The sequence below is a fragment of the Musa acuminata genome, chromosome BXJ2-3, assembly GCF_036884655.1.
Source record: "Musa acuminata AAA Group cultivar baxijiao chromosome BXJ2-3, Cavendish_Baxijiao_AAA, whole genome shotgun sequence".
NCBI lineage: Eukaryota > Viridiplantae > Streptophyta > Magnoliopsida > Zingiberales > Musaceae > Musa > Musa acuminata.
Window position 1 is genome coordinate 31,327,984 of NC_088340.1, and position 15,442 is coordinate 31,343,425.

General features: G+C 41.5%; 1 protein-coding gene across 3 annotated transcripts; it reads right to left on the reverse strand.

The window, feature by feature from the left end:
- Nucleotides 1-10,757: 10,757 nt before the first annotated feature.
- LOC103978468 (transcription factor-like protein DPB) lies at nucleotides 10,758-15,442 on the reverse strand. 3 transcript variants are annotated; one of them, XM_009394261.3, is made up of 10 exons: nucleotides 15,341-15,442; nucleotides 13,453-13,592; nucleotides 13,304-13,371; nucleotides 12,988-13,031; nucleotides 12,288-12,347; nucleotides 12,051-12,191; nucleotides 11,900-11,968; nucleotides 11,661-11,759; nucleotides 11,252-11,322; nucleotides 10,758-11,094 (listed from the first exon to the last, which is right to left on the reverse strand). In XM_009394261.3, exons 2-10 carry the CDS (start codon nucleotides 13,581-13,583, stop codon nucleotides 10,938-10,940), a joined length of 840 nt encoding a protein of 279 aa, XP_009392536.1. In that variant the 5' UTR covers nucleotides 13,584-13,592; nucleotides 15,341-15,442; the 3' UTR covers nucleotides 10,758-10,937. The 3 variants fall into 3 exon arrangements, with proteins under 3 accessions (XP_009392536.1, XP_064955779.1, XP_018678602.1); XM_065099707.1 differs by lacking the exon at nucleotides 15,341-15,442 and adding an exon at nucleotides 14,847-14,976; XM_018823057.2 differs by lacking the exon at nucleotides 15,341-15,442 and having other exon boundaries at nucleotides 13,453-13,733.

Consider the following 15,442-nt stretch of genomic DNA (forward strand, 5'->3'; position numbering starts at 1 on the left):
CAAAACAAAAAGGATCCGACCGACCATCAAAAACAAAATACATCTCAAAGTGAACCCTAAGCCTCGGGGAGGTCAACACTATCATCGAATGGGACTTCATCTGGCATTTGTATGCTCTCGTCTTCAGGAAGGTTGCTGAAGGGGTTTTCCTCGATTTCCAGATCGGGGTACCAAGCTCGGAACCTAGCTAGAGAAACTTGGTACGCATACTCGTAAGTGACCTACCTTAACCTCTGCAACCCGAGGTGGAAGCCACGTGACTCCTTGTACTCTGCTATAGCTTTTTTGCCTTTCTCGGGAGCTGCTTGGGTTTCCTCAGCTTTCTTCGCCTTCGCTTGAGCTGCCTCTAGATTCCGCGACAGATCCAGTAGTTCACCCTCCATCGAGCAGACCCTCCCGGGGGACTTCTTTAGCATATGTTGAGTCCCTGCAAGCTGTTGCTCGACCCCCCCAAGCTTTTCCCGGAGCTCACCATGTAGCTGCTCAACATCTCCAAGCTCTAACTTTAGTCGACAACCTCCCCCTCCAGATCGGTTGCTCATTGTTCAGTCACTATGATGGCCTCTGGTGCAAGTCTAACCTTCAACTCCTCTATTTGGCTACAAAGCTTGGTGATCTTATCTCCCATGCAGTTGATCACCCGACCCATGTCATGGACCCGATCTATCAGCACCATATGATAATACTAACAAAGACATAAGAACAAAAGGCACCCTTACCTAGACTAAAGATTTGGAGGCCTTATCTATTAGCACCTCTGACGGTGAATTGTACAAAGTGCACCTCGGACGTACGTCGTAGCGGAAGAGCCATCTGTCCAGACTCGGCTCCTAGCAATCAGCCTCGACTAGCATGGCTCAAGGGGGGCATCCGCTTCACCGTCAAGTATATCTCCCATAAACAGAGCCTGAAAGGGCTCATTCTTAGTGTGCGCTCGAGTTCGACAGAGGTCCCACATTGACACAGACTGAGATGCTTTTATCAATTCCGCCCCTGAAGGAGGAGCACGCTCCTAGTAGCCTCCTCACCTCGGGTTGTGCCCTGAGAACCTTCCCTAGACTCGCTACCCTATTGGACGACAACGTCCCGTGCGGCCGCTGCCTTGGATGTCTTACGAGTCCCGACCTTTGGCTTCTTCTGCAGTTGGTTGTGCTCAGAGCTCCTTGGTCACGCTCCTGAGCCTGGCTCCTCCAAGGCCAGAGTAGTTAGTTGAGGAGGGCGAGAAGCTGAAGGGGTGCGGGGCATCCCCTTCATCTCCTTGAGATTCACCATGCCTACTCAAGAAACCCGAGATTAGTCAACGACACAAGGAACGAATAAGAGCCAAAGTAGGAGGATAGGCTCAGGCCATATCCCAAGGAGATGAACTAAGACACATCTCGACTAACCACTCCTTGGTCATATTCCTAATCGCCCGGGAAGAAGAAAGAATCTCCTTTAAGTGCCCGAGCTACTCATACTCGTCATTAAACAAACCCAAGGGAGAATTACTAATAGATCAAGACGACCACTCAAGATCGAACCCCCATCCTCGACTACGGTTGACAAAGAAATAGCGACTCTTCCACCCTTTGTTATTAGATGATAGGTAGTAACCGCCCAACCCTTTGGAAAGATGGAAACATAAAAAGAAGAAGGAATAGGTCGGGGTGATACCCGCGCCTCGACACTCTCCGAGAAAAGCCACCAGATACCGTCATGAGTTGGGCACCATCTGTGACGATGAGATCCACCACCATGAGAGGCAAGCCTCAATCACCGGGTGCAAGGGGAACCAAAGTCCTATCTCGAGCGTATCAAGCGTCAAGCCAAACCCATTTGGGAATGGGTCATAGGCACGTTAACCAAGCCAAGGAGCGAATAGCTCATAGTCAGCGCTCAAGAACACGACCAAGTAGTTTCTCGATCACGATGGAGTTGAAATCGTGCAACAATTTTGAGACTTGAAGAGCCCGAGCAGCCTTCTCATTCACCAGGGATGCCCCACCCAACGACGAGCTACCTCTCTTAAGGCCACTTGAGGTCGATGCCACAGCCTCGAGCACCAACCGATCGGATGAAGAAGAAAAAGAGGAGGAAGACATCCTGACCGACCTGAATTGCTAAACAACCAAGGAGGGAAACAATCGAGGAAGAGGAAAACAACCGGGGAGAAAGCGTAGAGAAAATGAGTAAAATGAAGCCAGCGAGAGGGTTTATAAAGAAAACTCCATCACCCGAAGCAACCCTTCACCTACCAAGAAGAGGAAACCAGCTCACCTCGTCATAATGGATCGTGAGAAGGATGCCCAAATCCAAACTCTCAAGTTGGGCAATGGGAAGATAAGCAAAAAGTTCAAAAAATCCTACCCAAAAAGTCTGAAATCCCATCAAAATAAAAAATCATGTCGAAATCACCCATAATTGAAAAAGCCGCCAACATTTAATATTCCCGCCCTAACCCAAACTCTCGCCAAAGCCAAAGTGAAATTTCCCACTGCTAGTCAACCTCCAAATGCCAAAATTCAAAAACTTCCTGCTCAAAGATGTCTTGCAGAAATAAACCTACCAACACCTTACTTGGTTCAGTCAATGTTCGAGTAACTTCTCGGCCAAACATGAGCCTAAGTAGTGTTGCTCGGCCAAATAAGGGCCCGAGTAGTGTTACTTGGCCAAGCCAATGCCCGAGCTATGTTACTTGACCAGTCCAACCCCTAGTGCCCGAGCAGTGCTGCTCAGCCAGTCATGTGCAATCAGTTGTTGCTTGGTTCAGTTAATGTCCGAGCAACTGCTCGGCCAAACATAGGCCCGAGTAGTGTTGCTCGGCCAAACAAGGGCCCAAGTAGTGTTGCTCGACCAAGCCAATGCTCGAGCTATGTTCCTCGGCTAGTCCAACCCCCAGTGCCCGAGCAATGTTGTTTAGGTAGTCATGTGCAATCAGTCATTGCTTAGTTTAGTCAATGTTCGAGCAGTTGCTCGGCCAAACATAGGCCCGAGTAGTGTTGCTCGGCCAAACATGAGCCCGAGTAGTGTTGCTCGGCCAAACAAGGGCCTAAGTAGTGTTGCTCAACCAAGCCAATGCCCAAGCTACGTTGATCGGCCAGTCCAATCCCCAATGCCCGAGTAGTGCTGCTCAGCCAGTCATGTGCAATCAGTCAATGTCCGAGCAGTTGCTCGGCCAAACATGGGCCTGAGTAGTGTTGCTCAGCCAAGCCAATGCCCGAGCTACGTTGCTCGGCCAGTCTAATCCCTAGTGCCCGAGCAGTGCTACTCGGCCAATCATGTGCAGTCAGTTGTTGCTCAGTTCAATCAATGTCTGAGTAGTTACTCGGTCAAGCATGGGCCTGAGTAGTGTTGCTCGGCCAAGCCAATGCCCGAGCTACGTTGCTCGGCCAGTCCAGTCCCCAATGCCCGAGCAGTGTTACTCGGTCAGTCATGTGCAATTAGTCGTTGCTCGGTTCAATCAATGTCTGAGTAGTTGCTCAACCAAACATGAGCCCGAGTAGTGTTGCTCGGCTAAGCCAATGCTTGAGCTACGTTACTCGGCCAAACTAAACCCTGGTGCCCAAGTAGTGTTGCTTGGCCAGTCATGTGCAATCAGTTATTGCTTGGTTTAGTCAATGTCCAAACAGTTGCTCGGCTAAATGTGGGTTCAAGCGGTGCAGCTCGAATAGGTCCACGTCCGAGTAGTGTTGCTCAACTAGTTGAGTGTTCAAACAGCATCATTCAACTAGTCCTATATCCGAGTTATGCTGATTGGTCGGCCCCATCCCCAAGTTATGTTTCTCAACCAATTCAGCCTCGAGTGGAAGCCCCCAGTCAACCGACGACCAAACCACTAATCCCAGCACAATGATCGACCTAGCCAACAAGAGGCACCAAGCCATGCCCCGAGCCCCTCCTCGAGGAACCCGACGCATGCCTCTTTGGGAAGAATGATATGACATATTTCAACACCATCCATGTGGCAGCAATTGGCGACCACTACAACGCCAACAAAAGAGCCCCAAGCTAACATGACATGACACTCAAATCCGAATGAGACGACCGCTTGCCCTCGTACTGTTTGGCGCCATACAAGTCAACGTTGCATACCACCGAGCCATTCCAGAAAGCTCGGAACAGTGCCACACAACACAAGTCCATATAGGTCGGTCGATGCTCGCATGCAAGGTACAAGCCAACCACCCGAGGAGTTAGCATCCATTAACGGACCATGTACGACTGACCTTCATTTGCAGGTATAAAAGTCGACCCCTTGACCAACGTTAAGGGGGAAGGACTTGGAGTACTCAACTCCCCCAAACTTCACTTGACACTAACTTAAATCTCGAAGAGGTCGAGTCGAAAAATCTCCCTCTCAATTGCGGCATGTGTGCAAGAACTTGGTGACGAAAGAGCAAACAACTCACAAAAGGAGAAGACCACACTCAAGAGACGAGGCTTGAACCCAACCAGACCCGACACCTACTTCTACCCTCCAAACATTCACATGAGTGACTTTGCGCATTCGGGATTGGACCGAGCATGCTGACACCTCGGCCAAGGTTCCTAACAACAATTAAAATTTATGATTTCTTTTTGTTATTGTTTTAGAACAAAATTTGATTTAAGACAAACCTTTAATGGTCAAATAAGTTCATTACGTGCATTCATGTAAAATCAGAGCTTGACACTTTGTACTTCCAGCAGAAGAGATGAAAATTAAGTGAGAGAGAGAGAGAGAGAAATAAATGCTACCTGTTTACAGTATTCCTTCCTCAGAAAGAAGAGGTACGCTAAGTTTTTATTATCACACATCGTGTAGTTGAATACTAACTCTCTCATCTGTATATGTACCTACGATTGTACACATAAAGACAATGGTCTAATAAAGCACTAAAATATCCTTTTTCTTTGTTTCGAGTAGTTCTTAACAAGCAAGAGATGGTGACAAAACCAAAAACCTGTGTAATTCATGTAATACTCTACCTAACGGTGCATGAAGAAGCAGAAATGCAAATTCAATCATATGGCATGGAGATCGAAGCTCTACAGAAAAAAGTTACTTGTTTCTGTGAAGTGGCATGTAGTGGGAGAATGCAAATCTTTTGTAAAGTGTTTCTTACACTCTGTGGGCGTTTTCCATATGATCTATAGCATGTTTGAGATGTTAAGAAAAGAAGTACAGTTTAAGAAGGTACCTATGAGAGCGATAAGGAATCCTGCCCACTTGCCAGGCACTCATAAATTGCTAGTGCCCAGTGGCCAGCAGTACCATCTCTCAGTTTCCTCAGCTTGTGACAGAAATTTGTAAGAAGTGAAGAAATTCAAGTGATAAACATGAACAACAGTGTGAACAGTGAAAGATGCAATTTCATGTACAGGACAAAATGCAACTCAACTGTATTCTCATAATAACAACCAAAATTTGGACTCTACAGGTTGTCAGTATGATTTATGAGGAGTGAGAAGAATGCTTTTATGACTGAGCCTCCAGTAAAACACATTGATTAGTGAAGCACATGACCTGGTGATTCGGCCCCATAACACCACAGCACAACCTTAAATTTCCTAAGAAATTGCAGTACGTACATGGAGGGCAAAGGATAACAATTTGAAGTCTCCAATTAGTAGTCTTCCACAAGCATCATACTTGTGTTACATCTACAAGTCTATTATTGCTGACATAAGCCGGGTTGGGATAACATAACACTGACAAGGGAGTTTAATGCTATATACTTGACTTACAGTGAATCTGGTCATGGCGATCTCTTGCTTTGTCGTTTTCCTGGTAATATGTGGACCAACAAATATTAAGCATGGAATAATGCAACACGAGGGGCCCTTCGCTGGAGGAAGACTGGTGATGCTTGGCTTCTTACCTTCCAAGGATAACAACAACATTCTCATAAAAAAAAATGCATAGGCAATGTTGAGAATAATGCCAGTAAATTTTACAAAGATCATTGAGCTATGAAAGCTTATTGTACTGATAAAAAAAAAAATTACTATTCATTCTAACAGACAAGTTGAAAATTTTACTGATGAATTCACTATATCATCCCATAGTCTCTGATTTAGGATGCCCAAAGGGCTGACTTTTTTTGAACATATATGATATTCTCCATAATTAATATACATCTAATATATTGGTTGGCAATATATCAGATTACTCTGAAACTATTAGGCAAAAGATCAGGATTATATATATGACCAAGTCTACAACAGACCATGAGACAAGTCCAATCAACGATCAGGCAAGACAATCCATGGATGCAATTTTGCAGTATAATGCCTGGTTCGGGCAGCACATACAAGTCCAGTCAAGGATCAGGCAATTTCTACAACAAACCATGTGACATGTTTTAACCATGGCAATCCATGGATGCAATTTTGCAGTATAATGACTGACTCAGGCAGCACATACAGGACCAAACGAGGATCAGGCCATGTCTACAACAAACCACAAGACAAATTTTAACCAAGACAATCCATGGATGCAATTTTGCGGTATAATGCCTGGTTCAGGAAGCACATGCAAGTCCAAACAAGGATCATGCCATGGAGCAACCTGTGATTATGTACAAATTACCAATTGAATTCTATGGAATCTAGAGCTGAATTGAATCTAAATAGTTCTGGAGAGGTCTGGTCTGGTATCTTGAGTCTGTGGCTACTGAGACCAGTCTAAACCTATTTTAAGACCCACACACAGAGGGTACAAGGTTGTGGAAAAACTTGCTAGTCTTAATGCAACAATTCACTTCATCACACAATACCCCTCTCCCTTTAAATACCAAAACACAGCACAGAAAGGTGAAGATGAAGAGAATATGACAAACAAATATCTTCTTCCTTTTTCAGGGTTTATCGAATCTTTTCACTTTTCTCCAGCATATGCATATACCAGTACAACCCGATCAGCAACCAACACAGGATTTGGTACCGAGATTGCGATCCTTGATTTCATCAAATAGAGGATAGTTTGACTCAGATGCCATCCCTCAGAATCATTTAACAAATTAAGAAACCTTATTAATTGAAGAGAACAACTGTCATGCCATGTAACCATCTGCTACAATATTTTTAATCAACAAACCAATTATTAAAGTGGAAAGATTTAGCTACCAATTAACATATGATGATGCATTCATGTCTCCTTTAACCTGATGGTACAACCACATGAAATGTGCAGTAGTACAAGAAGCTTCATACCATCAAGTTGTGCATTTAGAGAAATGGTTAACTGCTTTATAGCAGTTCGCTAAGAATTGGAAAATGGCACCAACCAGTTGCACAGCTTTCAACAGATTAGCCTCTTCACCTTTCTTTTATCAGAAATTTATAAGAATGAAACATAACATACAAATAAAAATTTTGTCCTTTATTCTAAAATGTATTAACCAAAGTGTCAAATATAAAAATAATTCACCATTCAGCATTTCACATACATCACTATGTCTTACTTACCAGTAAAAGAAAAAATGTGTGCACCAAATCTCAAGAGGTAAATTTATGAAGCATACAATTCCAAGGAGATTTCCCAATGTTACAGGTCAACTAGGTAAAATTTTATGATTAACCAGCAACATATCAGATTTCAAAGCCGATGGCAACTTCCTCGCCAAAACTTAGGCAACAAAGGACATGCTTAAAAATCTACATGGCTAGTAAGTGGTAGAATGCATTTTAAACTTGTAGAACCATGAAGCAACCTTACAAAATTCAGCTAGACCCTTTGTGAATCTAGAAGTGCAGAGGCGACAAGCCTTGCTAAATTTAGTTATACATTTATATTACAAAAAACTAGTTCATAGGCAGAGGTATAGAAATTTTCTATCAAGGGCAAGCTCTGGTACATCAAATTCTCATGTCCACTCATAAAAGAAAAAATACACAGAGAATTTACCTGAAAAGTGTCAACTTCCAGGCCATGAGTAAGCTGATCAGAAAGTTGCAAGTTGGTTGCATGTTGAACAGAGGCAGTTTGCTGTTTTAAAAAGTGAATGAGTAAGCTGATCAGAAAATATAAAACATTCTAAATGGAAACAGGAGAAGCAAAACAAGTTTCCAAAGAAACCAGATTCAATACCCAACAGGAGTATGTATCATTCAATCTCAATGTACTCTATCCTGAAGATAAGAAGTAGCGGTCGTGGGCCACACTTGATTTTCTGATGCACTGATTTGCTGCTGCTGTTCTGGTTGTTGATGCAGTACTAAAAGTTGTTGATGCTGTAGTCATTGAAGCTGCCGCTGGCAGGAACAAATGCAGCAGAAGCAGATACATCAGTGTCTAATTAGCCTGCTGATTCTGTCCCTGAAGCTGGAGTTGCTCCTGAGGTTCTTGGGTATGGTTGTGCTGTCACAAGAAAGGGTGTCATTGGATGTCCCGTTGGTTAAGTTGTTGTCTTATTGCTGCTGCAGTTGGATCAATTGTTAGCTATGCTGCAGTGTCATCTGCTAGAAAATCTTTTCCTGCAGTTGCTACGCCTGGGAATTCTTAGAATATCTGTTCTGAGATATCGTGCACCAGTTGAGTCAGTTGCTGCTACTGTTGCTAGTGATCTAAAACTATTGCTTACAATAATGCCAGCTATGGGGTGCAAATGACGGCACTTTGAGAATATCCATATTCCATATTGTTCATTCTCTGGTGTAGATGCTGGTCAATGAGAGTTTAGATTTAGACTTGAGCATCAGCCATTTGATATATATCTTGGCTTTGGCTAGCCTCCTGACCTTATGTGCTTGTCCAAACTTGAGACTGAGAGGAATGTCCATATGAATCTGTGAGTTAGTTTACCAGAAGGGGCATTTGTGCATGAATCTGAGCTAAAGAAATGGGACTTTGAAGAGCCTCCATTCGGTTGTTCATTTGAGCCCAGCTTCCTCCATTGCTAGAAATTTGAGGATATGAAGGACAAATAGGTAAATCATGCTGCAAGTCAAATATTGATTGGCCATCTGCTTGTGGTTATGATTGACTTGAAACATACAGGAGGCTTAGAAGCTTGATGCAATGGAGATTCTTGAAGGTTTGCTTGAGAAGACATGATTTCATGTTTAATAAATAAGGTTCATGGACTCAGAGAAGACCTCAACCGTATCCCCACCATCCTAAACTTCACTTGGACACCGTATTCTAATCATGCAATCAGTAAATTGGACATCTTTCGCAAATCAAAGTCACATATGAATTCCAACTTAACATCTGCAGATATCATTTTAACTATTATGGTTTAAGCAGCTCACCGGGTAACATGCAGAAAGATAAAAATTAAACACAAGTATGGCTTAAGAGAATAAAATTTACATAAGTCAAGGTGAAAACACACTTGCAAGAAAATTAACAATGTCTATAGCAACTAGAGCATGACATGCAGGAACATACAACACACCTAAATGTGATCAAGTCAAGAGATGCAAACTTAACACACAAAATTTAAATGATCTGGAGTCACCAAATATGATAATACCATTCATAAACAAAAGCTTAGTGAGATAAGTTACTTGTATCCATCTACAATATAGATATCCGCTAAGGACATCTGTAGTCTGTGGTACTCCCTAGATTACCAATCAAATTGGCCAGGAGAGTATTCATATAACAGAGTCCAAGTTATGATCCCTGTCTCCTCTTAACCTTGGCCAATGTGCCAAACTGTTGTTTAGTTCTGCTTATAATTCCTCCGCATGCTGCCATAGTTTGAAGCATTATATGTGCTGAGCAATAGAAGCCAATACCAACTAAGGAAATAAAAGGAATATGACAAGATTGCCGAATTTGATCAAACCCTTACCCTGTACTCCATCAACTGATAGAGAGCGGAAGAAGCACCTGGTCTTGTGGCCCGTCCTCCTCGGAAGAAGATAATAGAGAACAGCGTGCCAAGCAACGCCTCAGCTCCCCATCAAGTAAAGGGAGGAGCAGATAGTGCGGTGCGTCGGCGTTCTCCGTTACCATTAACCATCGACCCCAAAAGGAACCTGACCCCAAGGATTCATACAAAAGCGGGAATTCCGAGCTTTACGAGGAAACCTAAGACTGAAATGAGCCATCGAAGCAGAGGAAGAGAGAGAGAGAGAGAGAGAGAGAGAGACGATACCATCGAGGTCAGAGATTCTACCACTGATTCTGCTCCGGGGACGGCCGCTCGCCACCGTCGCATTACTTTCTCCGGCTCTCCTCACGCACGCTCGTCTCTTCTCGGCCGCGTGCGTCGCAAAGCATTGCAACGGCTTTACCGAAACGTGGAATAAACTGGGATCAGTTGGGCTCTCGAAACGGCCCATCGAAAGGTATCAGTTCGGTTGAAACAAGGGCCACAAAAGCGTCTTTAGAATAATACTAGTGATACTGAATTGATGCAACAGTACAAAAAGGTCAGACCATCATTTTTTATTTAATAATTTTAATTAATTTATAGTAATTTTTTTTTATAAAATGCATAAGTATAAAATATCGACTACAAATCCAATATTAATTTTGCAACGTTGTCTAAGAAAGAAAAAAAAAAAAATCAAAGGTAAGACGATTATAGATTTCATTGAAGATTTTTAAAAAGTTATCATGTTTTAAAGGAACGGAAAATTAAAATCAAATATTATCATCCAACCTCATCATCATCAGCAGCAGTTCTCAGATTTATTTAGATGTCTGATAACATCAATAACCTGCTGCCTTGACTTCAATATGATCCTTGGTCTTCTTTGAGAGTGGCACATGCAACACATTCTCACTAATAGGATGTTACATGTAAGGCGAAATTAACATGATCAAACTCACAAAGGCGAAAACCATGTTAAATATTTTCTACAAAAGGATCTTCAATGAAGAAACCATCTGGTTTACAAAATTGAGGGACACTGTACACGCACAGAATGCCTCGACTTCTGTCTATCCTATGTTTGAATCACCAAACTTCCTATCTGCTATTCCTTTCTAAGCAGTGTCTCCTGAACCTGTCCAAGTTTCATGACGAAGAAGCAGGGTGAAGCTTCTGACAATTTTGGTCAGCGACCAATTCTGGGCTCTCTGTTGAATTATTGTTGTCATGACCCCTTTCGACTGATGTGGGGCGCCTCATGGCTCTGAGGATGGAATCAGCATCGTGCAAGGTAAATGGGGTTCTGGCAACAAGAAAATGTGCAGCATCACAGAACACATGAGAAGAGAAACAAAGGTTCACACTTGAAAATCCAACTTAACCCTACTAAAATTGTGGAAGCCGAGAAACTATAACAGATCTATTGGGTGAGCAAATATGATGACACAAAGCATCAGTACCCATTGAACTCGAAGTTCACGGACCGCATGTCTTCTGAGATCTCAATCTCGACCGTGGCCTTTGGAGTCGTCTGTCCAACTCGAAGAAAGTTGATGTTAGCAAATATAAAAGACATGGTGAAATGGTACCATCTTAAGATTCACTTGAATGAAGCAAAAGATATCCCGTACTTGACATACTACATTGGCTTAACAGAAGAAGAATAAAACCAAAACAAAAAGGCGAGATTTTCTTAACAGAAAATTTTCACATGAAAGCACAATTTCATCCATCAATTTGACAAAGTAAAAGCAACATTTACATGCAAATATGCATGAGTTAATGAGTCGTGCCATTTCCAGATAATCCTTGCATGACTTCAAAAGCTGTTTCAGTAGAATGTACTTTCTAAAAATAAGGACCACATACCTGGACCAACAAAAATGGCAGAGCTATCCCTTCCGATGAAACACTTGCCGACTTATGTGCTACTCGGTTCCGGCAAATAAGATTATGGAGATCTCCAAACTTCAAGAACCAAAAACAGGACTATGTTCAGCTAGAGCAGGTTTTAACAGAACTGAAACAGAAGAGTAACTAACTAGATTTGTACATCTGTGAGACTTAGCACCACATAATGGGCAAGAACAACCACAGAAATAACTGACCTTCTCCTCCAGTTCTTTTAGATAATTTACTTTTTGTTCGATCTTACTTAGCAGTTTCATTTTCTCTTCCTACAAAAAGAGAATTATTCAGGAATCATACAAGTTGTAGATAAGAGTTCTAGTTGGTTTTTGCTATATAAATGAAAGAAACCTTTATTTGTGCCAACTCTTCAGTTTCCGTAGAAGGAAAACCCACCCACTTGATCTCCTTTTTGTCCTTGGCAATAACGTTAATTGCCATTAGAACATTAAATGCATCATAAACTCTCCGCCGAATATTTTTCTCATCAAACTGCCCGTGCCAAAGACCATAATAGTATAAATATCTTGGAACATGAATTTGTGACACATCTACCCAAAACTAAATATCTCTTGGTATAGAACTAACCACAAACTGCAGATCTTTTTTCTCCAGGGATGATAACTCATATATAATTTCATCTGCAACCTGACAGACAAGAAACAATCATTTGATGGTCGCATTTCTGCCGCAACAGAGTATAGGTTGAGATGGTAGATCTATTTTAGCAACGATAACCTTCATTTTTAAAACCATTCGTTTGGATAGTTTTATGAAGATAATATTCTTCCTCTATTATATTCGCCAAAGGTAGCATCCTCACTATGAAGGGTGGAAGCTTCAAGTTTTCTCTCTACATGAGCATCATATCATGAGAGTATATGATCAAAAGACCTTTTTGTTACCCACATCCAATAAACAACACAAATATTAGTATAGAAGTTCCAACTGAATATGAGAGCATTATTGTGGAAACATTCACCTATCTATAAGTGATCTTACATTTTAGATGTTAACTGGCAAGAAATGTCCAATGCCCATAGATACTGCATTTAACTGTTTCAAATGTCTATTTCATGAGAAAGAAACATATGATCTGTTGTTAAGGCAAAAACCATGATAATGAGTTTCTCCTTGACACACATTATTATTTTAAGAAATATATTAACACAGAAATTTTGCAATATTAAGGTTTAAAACGAAAATGCCATGAAAAATTGCAATTCGGTATGCAAATAGAAGTTTATGCAAAGGACGAAAAACAACAGGAAGGTGTCGTCATCTTTACCTCATTATAAGTAGTTCTTCCCTTTTCCTTGACCTTATCACACACTGGACAGAAAATTAAAAGCAATGTGAGAAGCTAAATATAATGATCTAAGATGAACTGAAGAAAACACAATGTTTGATATGTAAGCCTTGATCAAGTAATAACAGATGTTATTCAGTTGGCAGATTCTGGTAAATAGACATCATTTCTGAAGATAAACTAAGATATGAAAAAAACGGAAACAAATATGGTTTGGCAAAATAAGATGCTATTGACACTAAGTTCGGACAAAACTGATGGTAGACTGTGAATATAACTACCCATGTCTCCTCACCTATTGTACTGAACCTGCGCAGGCCCCAACCTTTGATTCGTGGTGCTTTTTTCTTTTTTCCAGCAGGACTGTTAATAACAGATGAAGTTAGCATCCTTGGTGCTGAGTCAGATGCAGTTCAGATATTGAAATGACCTAAAACTACTAACCTATCGGGATCTTCATATATCTCATCTTCTTGCATGCTTGAGTTGATCAAATTTGGAACATACTCACATTTTGGTATCATCGTTCGATCAGTAGCTCCTGAAGGAATATTGGTGCTATGGTTGGCATGCATTTGCCACGACTACCAGGTGAATTCAACAAATGTGTTACCAAGTGCGGATCAGTTGGACTAAATAACTGCTGGTTCACAGATATAAAGCATTGACTCTATGGTTTGCGGTTGTGTTTATTTGGAGCAAAAGAGTATTAAGAAAACAATAGTAATAGAAACTTACCAAAATAACCATAAGGATAGAATAAATCATGTGCCAGAACATATAGCTTTGGATACATACGGACTTTGATTATATAAAAGGAGAAAACATATAATGCAAGGATAATAGCACAATGACTATATAATTGGAAATTATGCTTACTAAGTTTTGTGAAGTGTGGAATTAAGCATTGATTGAATCTTAATGCATATAGCAAGCCAGTCCATACACATGCAAAAAGCACATGAGATAGCCGGAAAGGGGAACTAAAAGCTCCACAACTGTTTGTCGTAACTAGGTTGCTGAAAGGCAATCTATCATTGGCCTTTATCATGACATAATGGATCCAACCTTCTCTCCCAGATAAGGAATAGAGATGATGATAACAGTCAGCAAGACGGAAAATTACCTAACACATTAGAAATACCTAATAGTAAAAACATAAGGCAATAATTTAAATTTTAAACTTCAGCTCAACAAACTTCATGATGAGCATAATTAATAATCTTTGACCATTCTAAAGCAGTGAAACAACATAACACACATGTTGATGGATACAGAGATCTTAATTTCCTTATTATTGGACAGAATATTTATGGATTAAGCTATCAGGCAAGAATGTAGAAGTCAAATTGCAGAAGTCACACATATTCTGCTACTCTGCCACTCGTCCCTGAAACACTCTGCTCTTACTTTCAACAAAAATAAATATTCCTACTTAATCTTCCAAGCTCACCAAGTCATGCAATCTCCCATACAGAATCCATCATAAATACAAGAACATCATCTCTTAGTTTAGCAGCAGATGGGAGCTACTGCTATTAAATTCTCCCTGCCTCCCTCCATCCTTCCAATTCGCGATGTAGCTATCTCATCCCTGATCCCTCTCTGGAATTCAAAGCATAGTACACTACAACCATATAAATGCATTCAATGTCAAACTAACCAATAATTGCTCCCATTCCAACAATTTCTGACGCGATGCCAGTTCCATTCATAAAGGATAACAGGTTTTCAAATCTGAACCACTAAATTTTGATTTCCTACTGGATCACATTAACATCAAACATATCCAAGTCCACCACAATCACCTACGAGGAATTCAATCGTAACGCACATACCTAAAAACCCAAAACAATGAGGAAGAACGCAACAAGGACTCTGCCGAAAGAGAAGAACAGCTTTATCAGAACCAAAACTTAGTCCGAATAGCTGTGCAAGTAACTACTGACATGGGCTTCGACATCATGAGATGCAAATTCCTCAACAGGTGGAGATTAGCCATCATCACCTTCTTTTTCTCCAAACAGGCTTCCAAAGAAACCTAAAGAGTTACGATGACCTGTCCCTCACGGCATTGTAATCCAACACTTGATGCAACAATCAAAGTATTTTAATATGACATCCGCACAACGAGGATTAGCAAGAAGCAATTTCTCGTTAGATCCTCACAAGGGAAACCTAAATTGCGTTCTTGAATACCAAAAGAAGGAAAAGAAATACAAGAGATCGATAGATCGCTCTCCCTCAAGAAGCGAGAATATTAGAACACGACCGAACCCATGCATCATTACGAGCGGAGGAGGGGAGAAAACAGTTTCTTTAGGGTGCAGACCTTCTACTCGGGGCGAAGAGCGGGAGCAGGACAGGAAGCAAAAGGGGAGCGGGGGGAGAGGGAAACGATGAGACGTGACGCGGATTATAATATTTGTTTGAA